At 36.2% G+C, this 16,169-nt stretch overlaps 1 protein-coding gene across 1 annotated transcript; it reads left to right on the top strand.

Moving 5' to 3' along the window:
• Nucleotides 1–4,123: 4,123 nt before the first annotated feature.
• Nucleotides 4,124–13,418, top strand: LOC139318527 (lysosomal amino acid transporter 1 homolog). The gene is made up of 7 exons (XM_070946000.1): nucleotides 4,124–4,305; nucleotides 5,601–5,730; nucleotides 5,945–6,035; nucleotides 9,408–9,532; nucleotides 10,017–10,112; nucleotides 11,356–11,541; nucleotides 13,227–13,418. Exons 1-7 carry the CDS (start codon nucleotides 4,124–4,126, stop codon nucleotides 13,320–13,322), a joined length of 906 nt encoding a protein of 301 aa, XP_070802101.1. The 3' UTR covers nucleotides 13,323–13,418.
• The last annotated feature ends 2,751 nt before the right edge of the window (nucleotides 13,419–16,169 follow it).

Below are 16,169 nucleotides of genomic sequence, written 5' to 3'. Positions count from 1 at the left end.
TCAGAATAATTTTTCAGTGCCGGATGGCTGGTGGCTATGCAGAATTTCATATATCCATGCATTAATCCTGTTCCTAAACTCATAGGCACCATTTCAAAAATCAACTCTTGTATGTGAAGCTCGAGATATCAGGCATTTTTTCTCCTTCCACCATTCTTTCTTGCTTTCCATGGGTGTTTGAAAAAAGCTAAACTGGAATTGGTGGGATTTACCTTTGTTTGGCAACTGTAGCATCATTACCTAAGATTAATGACTTCTTTTACAATGACAAGAAAATGAAGAAGGGGGGGAAGGATGCTAGTGGGCCAGTTTCTCTATTAATCTGTGATTATTGTGTGATATTAGCTCCTGTGCAGGCTCCCTGTTTGCAAAGTGTGATTGTGAGGTATGTTCACACATGGCATTACATCATAATGTGGCTGATGTGGGTTTGGCATAATATTGCATATACATTATTATTTGGGTTTGTAAAACCCAAATTATGGTGTAAAGCAACGCCTGAACCAGATCATTCTCTTTGCATGTGTATGCCTGGTGGGAGATGGCGAGTTCTTTTCTGTTAATTACATTGTTGAAAATTGTTTACTTTGGAGATTATTTTTGAATCTTCTTGCCTGAAATATGAACCATTGTTTTTAACGGTTAATCTCCAAAGGTCAGGGTGTATACTTGGGTTAAAAGTATCAGTCAACCTTGGTTATGAGCAAACATAACAGGTTTTCTATGAAAATTTTGTGATAGTAAGTTCATTTTTTTGACAATTGCTGGTATGGCCTAAACATTAATTAGCAACATACAGCAGAATAACAGGAATCTAAGGAAATATTGTAAAGGCAGAAAGCCAAAGGCCAGACCTTCATAAGAATTGTAGGCTTACCTGTATAAATACTATTGCTTGCTTTCTCTAATACTGCTTATAGCTAAGCTTTATAGATGTCCAGTGAAATTTCAAAAATAAGGTATAAGTATCGCTGAATAAATTTGGACATCCTCCTAGAAGAAGATGAGGAAAGATATGATATCATAATCAAAATATTTGTTTGACTGAAGCAAATTGTTTTGTTTTTCTTAAAAGATACAAGATGTTAATTTCTACCAATATTCAGTTCCAGTTTGATGTTCACTGTGTTGTTAGAGTTGTCTCAGAGGCTTCTCAGGAACATGCAGGCCCTGAGGTAATGAAGTGTATTCTACTTTAATAATGCATTGCATTGATTTTTTTCCTCTCACTGTAGTATTGGTTTAGTTTTACAGCTGTTTACCTGATTTTACATTCTTTGTCTCCATTTCAAACTGTAAAAAAAAGGTAATAAAATATAGTCTTTTTTTAAAAAAAGGTGCTTGTCAGAGTTAAGACATTGGAACTAAGACAATGAATTTAAGAAAAAGTACTAATTTTCTAACACTAGTCACTTCTCTAAGAATAAGGTCCCCACAAAACTCAAAAGGCTTTGATTCTGAATTTGTATGTGAAGATTGCAGGACAAATTAATTAAATTAACAATGCAAATTTGAATAACGGAGCTAATAAGTTTAGTTAAATAGCCAACAATAAAATGTACAGTGTTATTATGGCTTTCAAATTCCTTTTTTTTTCAAGATAGGGGAAAAAGTAATCTCTTTCTATTAGGATAATAAATTGCCAATAATCTGTGATATCATTGAGCCATATACTATGATATATATACAGATGTGAAATTCCCTGAGTTTTTATACATTTTTAAAGAAAAAATAAATAAATAAGAAAAGTTTTCTATTGTTTAAATTTCCAAAACTAAAATAAAATTTAATTTCATATCTGTATAAGCAGCAATTTCCAATATCTATTCCAATACGAAATACAAGCTGAACCAATTTGCAGGTGATTAATTGATTCATATCTGGTAATCTCTGCATTCTAGTAAAGACAGATATATTCCAAAAACAAAATCTCACCTGCAGTAAATCAAATTATATTGAGATATTGAAGAAAAACTGGGGAGACCTGTGTTAATTCTGGCCTCAGCTGTATAAAGTCTCTCAGTGATTCTAGACCAGACAATCTTTTTCAAGCCAAATTATCTCACAGAGGTGGTATCGTGAGGATAAAATGAAGCGACATCCTAGAGCTACTATTTAATACCTGAAAGTCCTATCTTTTACCCATAACAGGTACTATCTAAAATTGCAGATGCAAAAGATCCCAGTTTTTCTGCAATCAGTCCATCTCACTGTTTCTCAAATATCCCATATTTCTCTCTGTATTTCACAATTATTAACTGGGACAAAGTAGTAATCTAACATAGTTAGTGCTATCTTAGCATAAGAATCAAACTTTTGCTGATGCAATTTCATGCTCAGGTTCAGATAACATTTTACTAAATGTTGAATATTGGATAATAGATTTAGTGACTCCTACAGTATCTTATATAAATATTTGGGATATGTACTTTGCTAATTAGCACTAGGCAAGTATTCAGAAGAGAGCTGATGTGTGAAAGCGTATTTTCTAAAATTGTTAAAATAGTGGAATCTGTACAAAGCTTGCGTGGATGCTTCAGGAGCTATCTGTACATGTTCAGCTACCTTACTGAAAACAAATCCACTGCCTCAGCGGGACCCTGGAGAGGGAAGAACACTTGCCTCTGATCACCCTTAGATCTGTTTGGATGAGTGCCTGGTGAGAGCAGGAGTGCCTGGTGAGAGCAGGAGAGTGTATGGATAGGCCAGGAGATCTGCTGAGTGCTGTAGGCAGAAGCTATTCTGAGTAGGTACCCCTTGATGGAGCAGGTAAGTAGGCTTCTGGATGATTGGGAATCGGTCCCTAGCCTGGGGGTGGGTATGGAAAATTAGGGGTGTGCCTTTTTTGCCCATGTTATATCTTTGCTCCACAAGCTGCAGTAGCTTCCAGTTTGCTTCCACATGTAATTCAAGGTGTTGGTTATTATCTGACAAAAGCCTACATGACATGGAATCATGGTATTTGAGGGACCATTTTACTCCTATCATTACACATCCCTAGATTGGGCAGGAGGGTCAGATCAGAATTAGCTCATTATTGTAAACTTTTCTCTGGTTTCATAACACTGAATATACAAATGAATTTTGGAAAGTTTCAGTACAAGATATATTGCCTTCATATTTCATTGGTTTAATATTTCAATTTTAGGAAGTTTCATTCAATCCTTTAATTTTCAATAAAAATTAGTTACATAGGATGTATATGTGGCAAATCTGTTCATTTGATTCCATACATTTAAATGTATTAGTAATAGGCATCCATTCTTATAATGTGAAAATGGCAAATTATTGTAAAAAATAAAAATGTATGTGATAATTTTTTTCCCATTTCTTATTTCTTTTTGGTAATATTCCTATTTTCCAAAAAATTCTCTTCCCACCCATAGGGGTAGTATATGTCTTCCTCAATCTCGAATTTCTACCTGAGGCCGAAGAGTTGAGGGTTCTACACAATTATTTTAGATATTCCTAGCACTGCACTCTTCTGGACAGAGTGCTCTGATGTGGTTCCTGGGATCTGTTAGAACCACTTTTCCAATTTTGGCATCACAGCCCAAATGTTCCTACCATCTCTGGGACCTCCTTGGCCTTTACTTTCCACATCCTCTTTTTCAGTGGGCCAGAGGGGATGTGGTTTCATGTGCTGCCTGCATTTTGTTTATAGGGCTTCACTTGTTTCTGCAGCCTGGTTTCTATCATGATGCGGCCCGGTGCTGGTCCATGGACCGAGGGTTGAGGACCTCTGCTTTATGAGCTTTAAACTCCTTTTAAACCTTTGTGTTGTACTTAAAAATGAACAATAACTGTACAAAAATGTCCAACTTCAATCTGTAAACATGTTTAAGCACTGTCAGTTAATGTCTACAAATTCTCCCTTGCTTTGAGTTTGCCTTTCATATGTGTCCAAACAGAATAATTTGGATCTGTCTATTTAAATTGATGTATTCATGCTGGGTGTGTTATTTTGTTTGAATTGCAGACCCATCTGTGAGGTTGGAAGCAAATTATCCATCTCTGTGTGAGAGCTTGGACAAGGGAAAGAACGTATTCAAAATTGATAAAAGGATTTGTATGGGGTTCAAAGCGGAGCCAAATTTGAAGTAATATCCCTGAACCTGAATAGATGGCTCTTCAGCTTCATCCTCCTGCTTTCAATATTTCTCCAGTAGAAGCTAAGAAACTGTGTCTGAATGGAACACCCTGGATTTGGCATCTTCTTGAAGAATGTGTCAGGAATGCATGGGAATACTGGAGCATTCTGCTGGGACTGATCTCCATTGCCTGCTTTCTGTTTGCTGCACTGCCGTGAGTTTAAACCTTTAAGTATTTTTCAGCTTCATACATGAGCAATCTTGCCTGAGGCTTTACTCAGAAATTGCCAGTTTGGTTTATTCTTTGATGGATTTCTGTTCCTTTCTACATATTATAAATAGATAAGCCAGAGCAGCATGTTTCTTCTGTTTAAAGTATTCTGTGATGGTTGATAAATTAGTTGGTTATATTCTATTGTGGCGGTGTCTTGAAAACACCAATGTATGTCATCGGAAGCGCCTTCCTACAAGAGTAGTGGGTGCGATGTTTCCTTCTGCTTTATCTTGGAGGAAAAATGGATACACAACTGTTTCTTTGAAAAAAAAACAAGAAATAACCATTCTTGGCATATGTGGGATGCATTACTCTGTATTCCCTGGGGCTCTTTCTGGACTCAGTTCCATGTTAGGCTTATGTGTGTTTTGAGCGAAAAACATCCACAATGGGCTGAGCCAGAATAATCAATAAGTCAATGTTTTCTCAGTCATGAAATCCTAGTGAATAATCCCTTAACCTCCATTCTTTGTTCATAGAAAGCCATTATGATGTAGTGGTTAAGGGAATGGACTAGAAATTGGAAGACCCAAGTTCTAGTCCTTCCTTCGTCATGGAAGCCAACTGGCGACCTTGGAGCCAGTCACTATCTCTCAGATCTAAACAGCATAATACGCTGATACCTTTGCTATATGAAGGAAGTGAGTGCAGTGCAAAACAAGTGGACTTTGCCATGAAATGGAACAGATGCCAAGAGGAACAAATTCATTCCTTGCTTGTACAATATGGATACGGGTAGTCCTCGACATATGACTACAGTTGAAATTGGAACTTCTGTCGCTAAACAATACAATTGTTAAATGAATAGAACCTGATTCTACAATCTTTTTGGCACAGTTGTTAAAGCAAATCACTGCAGTTGTTGAGCCAGCTGTCAAGTGCTCAGATTTTGATTAGGTGACACTGGGATGGTCATAAGTGGGAAGGCCAATCATAAGTCACTTCTTTTCAGTGCCGTAAGTTTGAACGGTTCTTAAATGAGTCATAAGTCAAGGACTTTCCTGTACTACTAATTGTCTTCACAGATTAATTAATAAACTGTGAGAGAAGGTTTTTCTTGTATTCTAAAAATAATTACAGTCAATATTATATGGTTCTATTCAGTTCTATTTCAGAGAACTTGTTCCTTTTCTTCTGTATACTTCCTTTATCTTTGCTTTTATCCAAGTTGACTGAGATGCATTTTATGAACTCTTGAGTTGCTGGACAGTTCCATTGTTTTTTTCCCTCCCCAGTCAACTCTATGTAGCTTACCAGAATGGAAAAGTGGAGCAAGCACTTTCCTTGGGTTTTCTGCTGTGCTGGCTTGCAGGAGACCTCACCAATTTTATTGGCTGCTATTTGACAAATCAACTTCCAATACAGGTAAATTTCACTAGAGTTTTAGTTTTATACACTAGACAGTGGCTAATATTTATAAATATGCACTTTGGAATGTTCTTTTTATTGAATCTTCTCTAAAAGAAAATAACAAGACTGAGTGAGTGAGTGAGTGAGCAAAACTTTTGGCATCTATATTATTATATGTTCTATAAATTGATATATGAAATTAGGCTTGATTTTTTTTACTCTTTTCCAGACTGTAACGGCAATTTTTTATATTAACATGGACATAATTGTGATATCTCAGTTTTTCTACTATAAGTTAAAAAATCAGAAGATAACAAAATGTAAGTATTTTCAATTGAGATCTTTGTAGTAGAGGGTAATGTCTTCAATATTTATATGTGGCATTTAAAACTGCCCAAACTATGCAAATTTAAATGGCACGATGGAGTTACAGGGTAAGATTAAGATTGTTGCATTTAGAATTCTGTAATTTTAGAATGGTGTACGTGAAACATCAGCAGGAAAAAAAGATGAAGCTAAAAGCTTGAATAACGCATCACTAACCTGGTTGCTGAAGGATATTTTGCTGTAGTTGGCAAGTTACAGAATGAATTTGTTCACATTGTTCACAGTAACAGCTATATGTACTAGCCAACAAAAAGGAAGTATAAAATACATCACATTCCATTAGGGCAGTAATGGCTCACCTTTTTACTGTCGTGTGCCAAAAGCATGGGGAGCATGGGGGGGTCACGCATGCCCACACCCATAGTTCAATGCCCCCCTGTCCCACCCCCACATGACGTGCGACCCGCCCCCCGCACTCCCCTCGCTTTTGTTATGCAATGGCAAAAAGATTACTGGTGGGCCCGGTAGGTCCGTTTTTCGCCCTCCCCAGGCTCCAGAGGCTTTCTTGGAGCCTGGGGAGAGCAAAAACTGCCTCCCCCACCCCCGGAGGCCATCCAGAGGCTGGAAATGGCCCATTTCCTGACTTCCAGTGGGCCCGGAAGGCCCGAAAATCAGCCGGCCGGCACGCGCATGCACACTGGAGCTGAGCTAGGGCAATGCTCCCATGCCCACAGGTGCCATAGGTTCCCCATCACGGTATTAGTGCAATACATTTAACATTATTTGTGATCTTACTTCGTTTCAATGGCATAAGGGCAGGTACTCTTATATCCCATAAGGATATAAGAGTGAGGTGTAATCCCCAAAGGTCCCTCTGTGACACATTGATTGTTCTGAAAGGTGTGTATTAGGGATATATTTTTATCCCCTCTTTTTTGAACATATACATCAATTCAGTGGTAGACCTTTTTCATAACCTGGACTTCTAAGCTACCAGGTGCAAAATCCCTATAGTCCTCCATGCTGAGGAAACTGCCGTAATTTCGTAAAACCCATGTAGGATTGAAAAGAACAATGATAGCAATATTATGGTACTGCAGACAAAATCAATTAGTTGTAAATTCTGAGAGATCTAAAATTCTGGTCTTTGCTAGAGCTATTCAACTATCATGGACGTTGTAGCGCATATTTCATTTACTATATTTTTCGGAGTATAAGACGCACCTACCTTTTTTGGTGAGGAAAAGAAGAAAAAGAAATCTGCCTCTGCCTCTGAGCAATTTTGCCTTGTTGCAGCAAACAGCAAACAGCCTGCTTTACTTTCAGTTTTGTTTTCAGCATAGCTTGATTAGCACACAGAAAAAAAATCTGCTCCAGCAATTTACCTCTTTGCAGCAAGCAGCAGAGGCCTGCGCAAAACAGCTGAGAGCAAATCAGCTGAGAGTCGGGAGGCTGATCCAATCAACTTGTGGTAATTAGGCTGTGCTGAAGCTTACTTTATTTTACTTTAATTAGATTTCTATACCGCCCTTCTCCCGGAGGACTCAGGGCGGTGTACAGCCATATTAAAACACATAAAATTTACAAAAATTTAAAAACCATTAAAATCAAATATACAAAAATTTGGCCCACAAATTAAAAAAACTTACATACACCCATTAAAATTCATATTCATGTTAGGCCAGCCCGGCTTGTTGAAACAAGAGGGTCTTCAGGGCACGGCGAAAGGTGCGCAGGTTGGGGATCATACGCACATCTAGGGGCAGCTCGTTCCAGAGGGCTGGTGCCCCCACAGAAGGCTCTCCCCCTGGGCGTCGCCAGTCGACATTGTTTGGCCGACGGCAAAAAAACAGCTGAAAGCTGTTTTTTCTTGCTGTTTGCTTGCAAGGAGGTAACTGCTGCGAGGCAGAGGCCAAAGGTAGGGGCCAGTGGGTGGGCGGGGCTACATTTGGTGTATAAGATGCACCTAAATTTTCACTCCCTTTTAGGGGGAAAAAAGGTGCGTTTTATACTCCGAAAAGTAGGGTAAATACTTTGCAGTTGTTTTCCATTCTAAAGGCACCTGGAATGAGCACCAGAATTAAGCAACGTAGCTAACCACTTAGATCTTCAATTACTAGAAAGTGCCTTTTGTAGGTAAGGAGAGACCAATTCATTATGCAGCATTCAATCTTTTTGAGGCCAGTTCAAGGGCCTAAAACGTTTACAGTGCACAAGTGGGAATTTAGGTAAAGAAGGATGCACTGAAATCAGTGCAAACAAAATTCTTGAAATCAATCCTTGCTGCCCTCAATGGAACAGCAAACACCTAGTTAAGGCTTAAGATAGGAATGCCCATAATCTAGGTTAAGGGCATGAAGGAAGTGGGTGAATTAATTCCTGAAAATCCAATTCTTCCCAGCTGGGCTGATCCATTTACTTTTAATGATTAATTTTCCTTCATCCTGGAAATAGGTTGCCAAGCAGAGGTTGGAATTGTGCAGGTTTTCCAGAATATTCCTGATTTCTTTAGGATATGACCAAGTAAAGGATATAGGGTATGAAGAAGCTAAAGTTAATAGGTTGCCCCAATATGACAGAAATTGGTACAACAAAGAGGCTTGGGAAGAAGCAAAATACTTACAAAATCTTAACTTTTCCTGGGTTGAGGATAGCATTTTTCCAAACCAGAAATATTTTACCATCCGCATTGGTGCTAGGCAGATACTTCAAAACCCCATTAACCAAGCATACCTGTCATTTGATTACAAGGAATTCAAACCTATTTTTCATGTATTATCACACTATAAATTCTGTAGGGAGTTGAGGCCTTCTTATATTCTTCCCCTAATATTTAAATTCCAAGGAAGGCCAGATAATTTGTATCTGAATCATCTGGAAGATTCAAAATCATTGATTACTTGGTCAGTAGCCAAATTTTGAGTTCCGCAATGGAAATAAAGCAAAACTGGTCCCTGGGATAACCACTTTTATTTTATTTATCACTTTTAGATGATGTGTTTTTATTTCATATATTGCAGTGTTTTAAATTTACATCTGCACAGTTAATTAACATATAATTATAGTAGCTTATCTTATATCTTTTCAACCTCTTGTTATGTTGGTATTTTATTTCATCCATTCAATTTTACTTTTGTGTTGTATATTTTAAAATCTTACTAGACATTGACCAAATAAACATTATTGGTACTACATAGGGCTATTGCAAAATTTATCCTGCAAGATCATTGATGATAAAACAGTTTAGTCAATATAAAAACACCCTGCTACTCATGTGTATTAGAATAGTACCATTTATATTGCAAAGAGTTTTTTTAAAGCAATCAAATACTTTGTTTGCCCTATTTTTCATTTGTCTTTCAAAGGCGGAATGAATATGAAGTATTCTTGTATAGCATGGGTCATGATATGCTTACTACTATGTTTAATCTTACCTACTCAGCTGTTGATGAGAAATAAAGTCCAGAATACTATTTTGGGATCCAATGAGGTAAATCCTTGTTTTAAATTACTGTCAAATTTCCATGTAGATACATTAGGCAAGATGACAACTGATTTCCCAAAATGAAAGCAGAAACAAAACCCTACACAGAAATGGAGCTAGTTAATACTCAGATGGGATATAGATGTGGAAGAAGATAGCAGCAAACCTTTTTTATATTTTGCAAAGAAAACCATGCAGATATATCAATATATTACTCAGAAGATGAATTCTACTTGAGGGCGTCCTTATCTTAATATTTATAAACTATAAGATATTTCTAAAGATTCTAAAGATATTTCTAAAGATTCTAAAGAGTAACAAACTCAAATTATATAGAAAATATCTACTATCCCCAATGTTTGGAATACTCTGTTTTCAATTTAGACAAGGATTTCCATGTTCACTGTTTTAGTACATAGCATACTATTAACAAGTTATTTTTGAATTTCCTTCTGCAAATGTTAATAGTTTTCTATTTTTAACTCCTCAGAAGTCTCATGGCATGGTTGAAATATCAGGCTTTGTTTGTGGCTATTTATCGTGTGTGTTTTACTTGGGATCTAGAATTCCTCAGCTCTATAAAAATGTAAGTTTATTGGTTCTGAAGATAATGTGCCTACTTATAACATTCATAGATAAAGTGAATGATCAATTACAATCTCACTTCTAAAATCACCCCTATAGACTAGGGTTGTCAAACTGGATTTCTTTGAGGGCTGGATCAGCATTATAGTTCTCCAAGGGGCCAGCCAGGGGGTGGGGAGAGGGGACGGATGCCTCCTGCAGCACTTTGCCAGCCAAAACAGGGTGTGGGGGCACAAGCGCCCCCGCACCCCTTTTTGGCCAGCAGAGTGCTGCAGGAGGTGTCCAGGCTGAAAAGGGGTGGAGGGGCATGCATCCCCCCATGCCCCATTTTGGCTGGCAGAGGCACCGTGGGCCGGTCCATTGCTATTTCCAGGCCAGCCCTGTGGGCCAGATTTAAGCAACCTGCGGGCCGCATGTGGCCCGTGGGCCTTGGGTTTGACACCAATACTACAGACTATGTCACACATATTATCTGCTAGAAAATACATATCCAAAATTATGACTTCATCTATTTGCAATTGAAATATGATACTCTTAAAAGTTGTGAAAGTGATCAGTAAACAAAGCAATTAGCATGGAAATATTGGTTGAATTATGTGTAAAATAAGCTGAATTTTCTAAATGCTTACAGCTTTAACAGCGGACTTCTATTGCATTTAGATTCAGTTTATCGAGAACAAGGTTAGATTTCACTGATTAAGAAGAAACAGGACTGGAATAATTAAAGTAATTTCTTCAGTATCCAAAAATCCGTGATAGTTTTAATACAACTCATTATTTGTGTTGAGCCATTAAAAAATTCCTGAAATTAAAGATTTTAAGATTCTAGATCTGCATTTGAGATTAATCTTAAATATTTTTTTATAAATGGAGTCTTTCCCAAAAAAAAAAAAACCACATTGTAATGTTGAGTGCTTTTATTCAAGATTTAAGTTTCTCACTCATCTTTTCAATACTATCCCAGTTTTCCATACTTTTAATGAACACTAATTTATCGATGCTATATATTGAATAATAAATAAAGATAATTCCAATTGGTGGTTTCTTTTTTAATTTTGGATGATTTAAGGGAGGATACACTGGACTCCAACTTCATCTCTGTCCAATTTCATCATATTTGATGTGTTCTTATCTTTGTGGAACTGAGGACAACATGAATTCAAAAGCTTACAATGATCACAAAACAGTTATTTCAGATACATAATGAATTACTTATAACACTGCTTTGCTATATTATCCTTTAGTTCCAAAGAAGATCGACAGATGGGACATCTTATATTTTGTTTGCATTAGCCATGATAGGCAATGGCACATATGGCCTGAGTCTTCTCTTAAAGATGCCTGCAACACAATATCTTATAAGTCTTTATTTCTGGCATCATCTTCCTTGGTTTATTGGGAGCTTTGGAGTATTATTACTAGATATTTTTGTATCCTTTTCTAATGAAAATTGATAATTCTGAATTAAATTAATAGGACTTTGTTGTCAAATGATAAAGTAATAGTTACTTATCTGAAATATTTTCAGGGTTTTATATGTAATAGTAATTGATGAGGAGGACTGATGGTTTTCTTCATCAGATTTCTGATCAGTTGGCATAAGTTTTATTGTTGTTACAGAACAGAATATGTAAGAACATGTACCGTGTTTTCCCAAAAATAAGACCTTGTTTTATATTTTTTCAATCCCAAAATAAGTGCTTGGGCTTATTTTTGGGGACGTCTTATTATTTTGGGGTGCGTGGAGCAAGACGGGGCTCCTCTTGCCATCTTACATGATTTCCAGCTCTGTCTCCCTAACCCTAATCAGAGGAAATGGCGGGGACCGGCTGCGCATGTAGTTAAATATTTTTGGGGAGGGCTTATTTTCAAGGGGATTTATTTTAGCACATGCGTTCAAAAGCCCAATTGGGCTTATTATCAGGAGATGTCTTATTTTAGGGGAAAACAAGGTATGTAGAGATTTTAATTAAGATGATAACTTGATTTTATATTTAGGTTGAATCTGCTAATCTTTGAGTTAAAATAATTGTTTGTATCCTATACTGTAACAATAAAATCAAAAATAACAATTCTGGGGAAATAAGCCTAAATCCTTATTAAATTATAAAACCTGGGTGAATTCAATTCATTTCCATATTCATATATTTTCATTGTCTCTCTAATTTAACGACCTAAAAAAAATCTTATAGTAAATGTTTATTTGACTTTGGTGATTCACATCTCCTTAATAGCTGTGTCAAGAAAGGTCATAAAATGGGGCAGAACTCACAGTCTCACTTAGCAACAGAAATTTTGGGCTCAATTGTGATTGTAAGTCAAGGACTACCTGTATATTTCCCAATGATGTATGTTTCACAATATTTTTATTTCAAAGCAGAAATGAAACGTTCGCCCCTCTCCCATGTGTATGTGTATGTGTATGTCTGTCTGTTTCTCTCTTATCTTCATACAGTTATCTATAGCTCTGGAAGCAAGGAACATTTTCTTGTCCAGCTCCACAGAAGGGATAAGCAATTTATATGTGAATTTGTTTTTCTAAATTTCTTTTTTAAAATATTAAGGGTCATGTTCATATTATTTCTACAGTGTTTTGTAACAAACTGATTTCACCAATAAATAAATGGTAAGAGTAATTTGTTAAGAGTAAAATGGTAAGAGCCTTGGTGGCACAGCAGACTAAAGCACTGTTAAGTAACACCAGCTGCCTGCAATTATTGCAAGTTCAAATCTCACGAGGCTCAAGGTTGACTCAGCCTTCCATCCTTTCGAGGTAGGTAAAATGAGGAGCCGGTTTGTGGGGGCAATAAGCTGACTTTGTATAAAAAAGAACACTGTTTTGGGGGGAGGGGGCAAAAGCCCTACTAAGCAGGTATATACAAAAGTATGAACGCATTGTAAGCCGCCCTGAGTTTCCGGAAAACCAACCAACCAACAAACAAACAAACAAACAAACAAACAAACAAACAAATAAATAAATAAATAAATAAATAAATAAATAAATAAATAAATAAATAAATAAATAAATTGTTTGATTTCTCTTAAATTATGCCATGTTCATTTTCAAGTAGTTTTTGTTTGACCTCAATAATATTTCTCTTAACTGTACATCCAGATAACTGCACAATTTATTATATACAGACCACAAAACAAGAGACTTGCTTCAGTGGCCTTGGAGGTGGAACCCTTGCTCATAAATGAAGATTCTTAATGTGCACATTTCTTTGGTCTCACATTCTTTTAGAATAACTTGGATCTGTAGTTAACTATCTTGTTGACTGCATAGAATAGATCAGTTCTGGATCCCTGCCAGTGTATTCATTCTAAAGCCTTAAAGATTTTTTTATAAGCAGAGAATGATGTTAATTAGGTTCTTAAGCTATTGCCAGATTATTAACATTAATCTTAAAGCTGATTTATGATTAATCTTAAATTATTGCGAAAAGTAATGAAGCCAAAATGAAAAGTTTCAGGATGAATATATTGCTTGGATTTTAAGAATTGTATTTCTTAGATATTATCTAATTTTTGGAATATTGGATACCAGTTATTGTTACTTCCTTTTTTCTTGGTGTTAATTGTTAAAGAAATTTACAGTTGCATATATATATATTTCTTGATAATTTATACAATGTAATGCATACGAAACATGGCCAATGTAATATTGTTTGCTAAAACTCTTCCAATACTGTATTCCCCCCCCCCTTTGTTTTGCTGAACAATCAAACATAGGAAGAATGGAAAGAAACCATCATGGTAACTCTTTTTGGAGTTAGCATTTCATAATGATTTTTAGATGGATAACCACATTTCACAGTAATAGTGCACTGAAAGTCCAAATCTCGCATGAAATTAAGAACAGCTTACCGCAGGAATAGAAAATCTTTCTGTTGAGGCTTACAGCAACATCCATCCATGGAGAATGTTTTGGAAGCAACATGCTGGCAGGCAGCAAGGCTGAAGAACTCCATGCGCTCCATCTCTGTCAGTACTTATTCCTCACTCTTACGGATCCTCCTGCCAATATCTGAACAATGGGGATAAAGATGCTGTGCTCGGTATTTTGAAATGAGACTTGCAGCTTGACTCCATATTTTTGAGTGCAAATATCAATTTTAGTTCCACATGTGCTTATTTTAAAGCCCTGCTAAAAGAATTACAATATGCTTTGGAGTCATCCCAGCATCATGTTGAAAAAGCATATTCTTTCTGTTGAGGTTTAATTTCAAAATTTGCTAGCTGTTATCAGTTGCCATTTAAAAGCTTAGCAAGTTTTGAACTGTTTGCTGCAGCTGGTCCCTCTGGATGGTTGCCTTGCTTCCAATCCTAATGAGATTCTTAGGTTTTATTATGCATCACTGATGAGGGCAGAATTAAGTACAGAGGGATGTTTGAGTCAACTTTTTAAAAGAATTGATTAATTGAGCAGCATGGAATGTGGTGATACTGCCAAATTTTATGTTTCTGTGTGCATTGTGTATAAAAACATTGTTTCTTTTGATTAACATTGAATTTTAATTTAATACATTAACTAAGCACATCTACATACTTGAAGTTCAGAGTCTGTAAGATGGCAGGATAGAGAAAAAAAGGAGACTCTTGAGTTTGACTCTTTTGCCTTTGGGCACCTCTGCTGTAATGGGAAAAGATCTTTTTAATAAGTTAAACATATTCAGGTGCATATTAGACTTTTTATTTTCACTTCAGATTGGTTTTTTCAATTGAATTGTTAATAATTTGTTGGACTTTATATTTAGATTTGTTATAAAACCCTTTTGGACAAAATAATAGTGCAAGTCTTTACCTTGCAGAGTTTATCTTGATTTATCTTGGCTTTCTAATCAAAACAGAAGAAGTATTTTCTTAGTAAATTAATATCCAAAAAATATTTTAAAATTGTTCTGTCCATGTTCGTTTAAGTTAAATGTCGTTTACATTAAACCTTCATAAATCCTGTTTTTATTTGTTCAGTATTTCATCATCATATTATGCAAGGTGTTTTTTTTTTGACAAACACAACCTTTCCTTGTTTCTTACTAGCCTCTGCCTTCAGTCAAAGAACATGCTTGGAGGTTTCCAACCCAGTTACACCAGACTAAAAAATAAAATAAAATAAAAGAGATCATTACTACATGTTGAAAACTGATTTCTTCCTTATTTCCCAAACCTCAACTTTATGTTAAATATAAATAGAAATCACCTGAAGGAACATCAACATCACCATGACATCCCAAATATTGATTAGATAGTACCTTTCAGTCTTTTTCTGGAAGTTAATATTACCCATCCCTGAAGAAACTATGAGGTCTTCCTTTATCCTTGAGCTGTTGGCAAAGTCAAGAACATTCCCGCTGTGGATTCCCAGGGCGACTCTATTGTAGTTTTTAATATAAGGGCCAAATTTTATATATTTTAAATTGTTTTTAAATTTTATGGTATATGTTTGTTTTAATATGGCTGTACACCGCCCTGAGTCCTTCGGGAGAAGGGCGGTATAAAAATTTAAGAAATGAAATGAAACCTGCTTTAGTCAGGTTTCAAATTCCTAGTAAGTTTGATTTAGATACTTATATGTTTTAGTTTAATCTTAAAGCATCTGACTTATTCCTTGGTTCTTTAATAAATATAGTCAATTGGAAATGGGGGATGATTTAATATTTGCCAAATGTATGTGACATTGTCAAAATGGCTGAGTACATGATTGTAAGGACAAGGAAGTTCCAGGAAAAGGAAGTACTTCACAACTGCTCTCAAACTGCACCAAACTCTTCCCTCTGTTGATAGAAAAATCTGTTCTGTCCCGTCCCATCCCATCCCACGCCAAGGCTTCAGATTCTGAATGGTTTCTTGGTGAGATGTAGTAGTACAAGTGATGTCTGGACCATCGCTGGAAAAAGTAAAAAATAAATCTGATTTCAGCATAGTTTCAGGTGCAGATTCAGAGCTACTCCATAAAAAGCATTTTCTTATATGTATCAGCGGTTGCTGCACATCAGCAGATGTGTTTATGATGGCTAACTTCTCATTCCGACCTGGACACTAATTCGTTTTTTACTGA

Source organism: Pituophis catenifer, unplaced genomic scaffold, assembly GCF_029215685.1.
Source record: "Pituophis catenifer annectens isolate HBS135680 unplaced genomic scaffold, rPitCat1.0.hap2 SCAF_6, whole genome shotgun sequence".
Classification (NCBI taxonomy): domain Eukaryota; kingdom Metazoa; phylum Chordata; class Lepidosauria; order Squamata; family Colubridae; genus Pituophis; species Pituophis catenifer.
The sequence above is the reverse complement of the archived record's forward strand: the minus strand, read 5'-3'. Positions and strand labels throughout refer to the sequence as shown.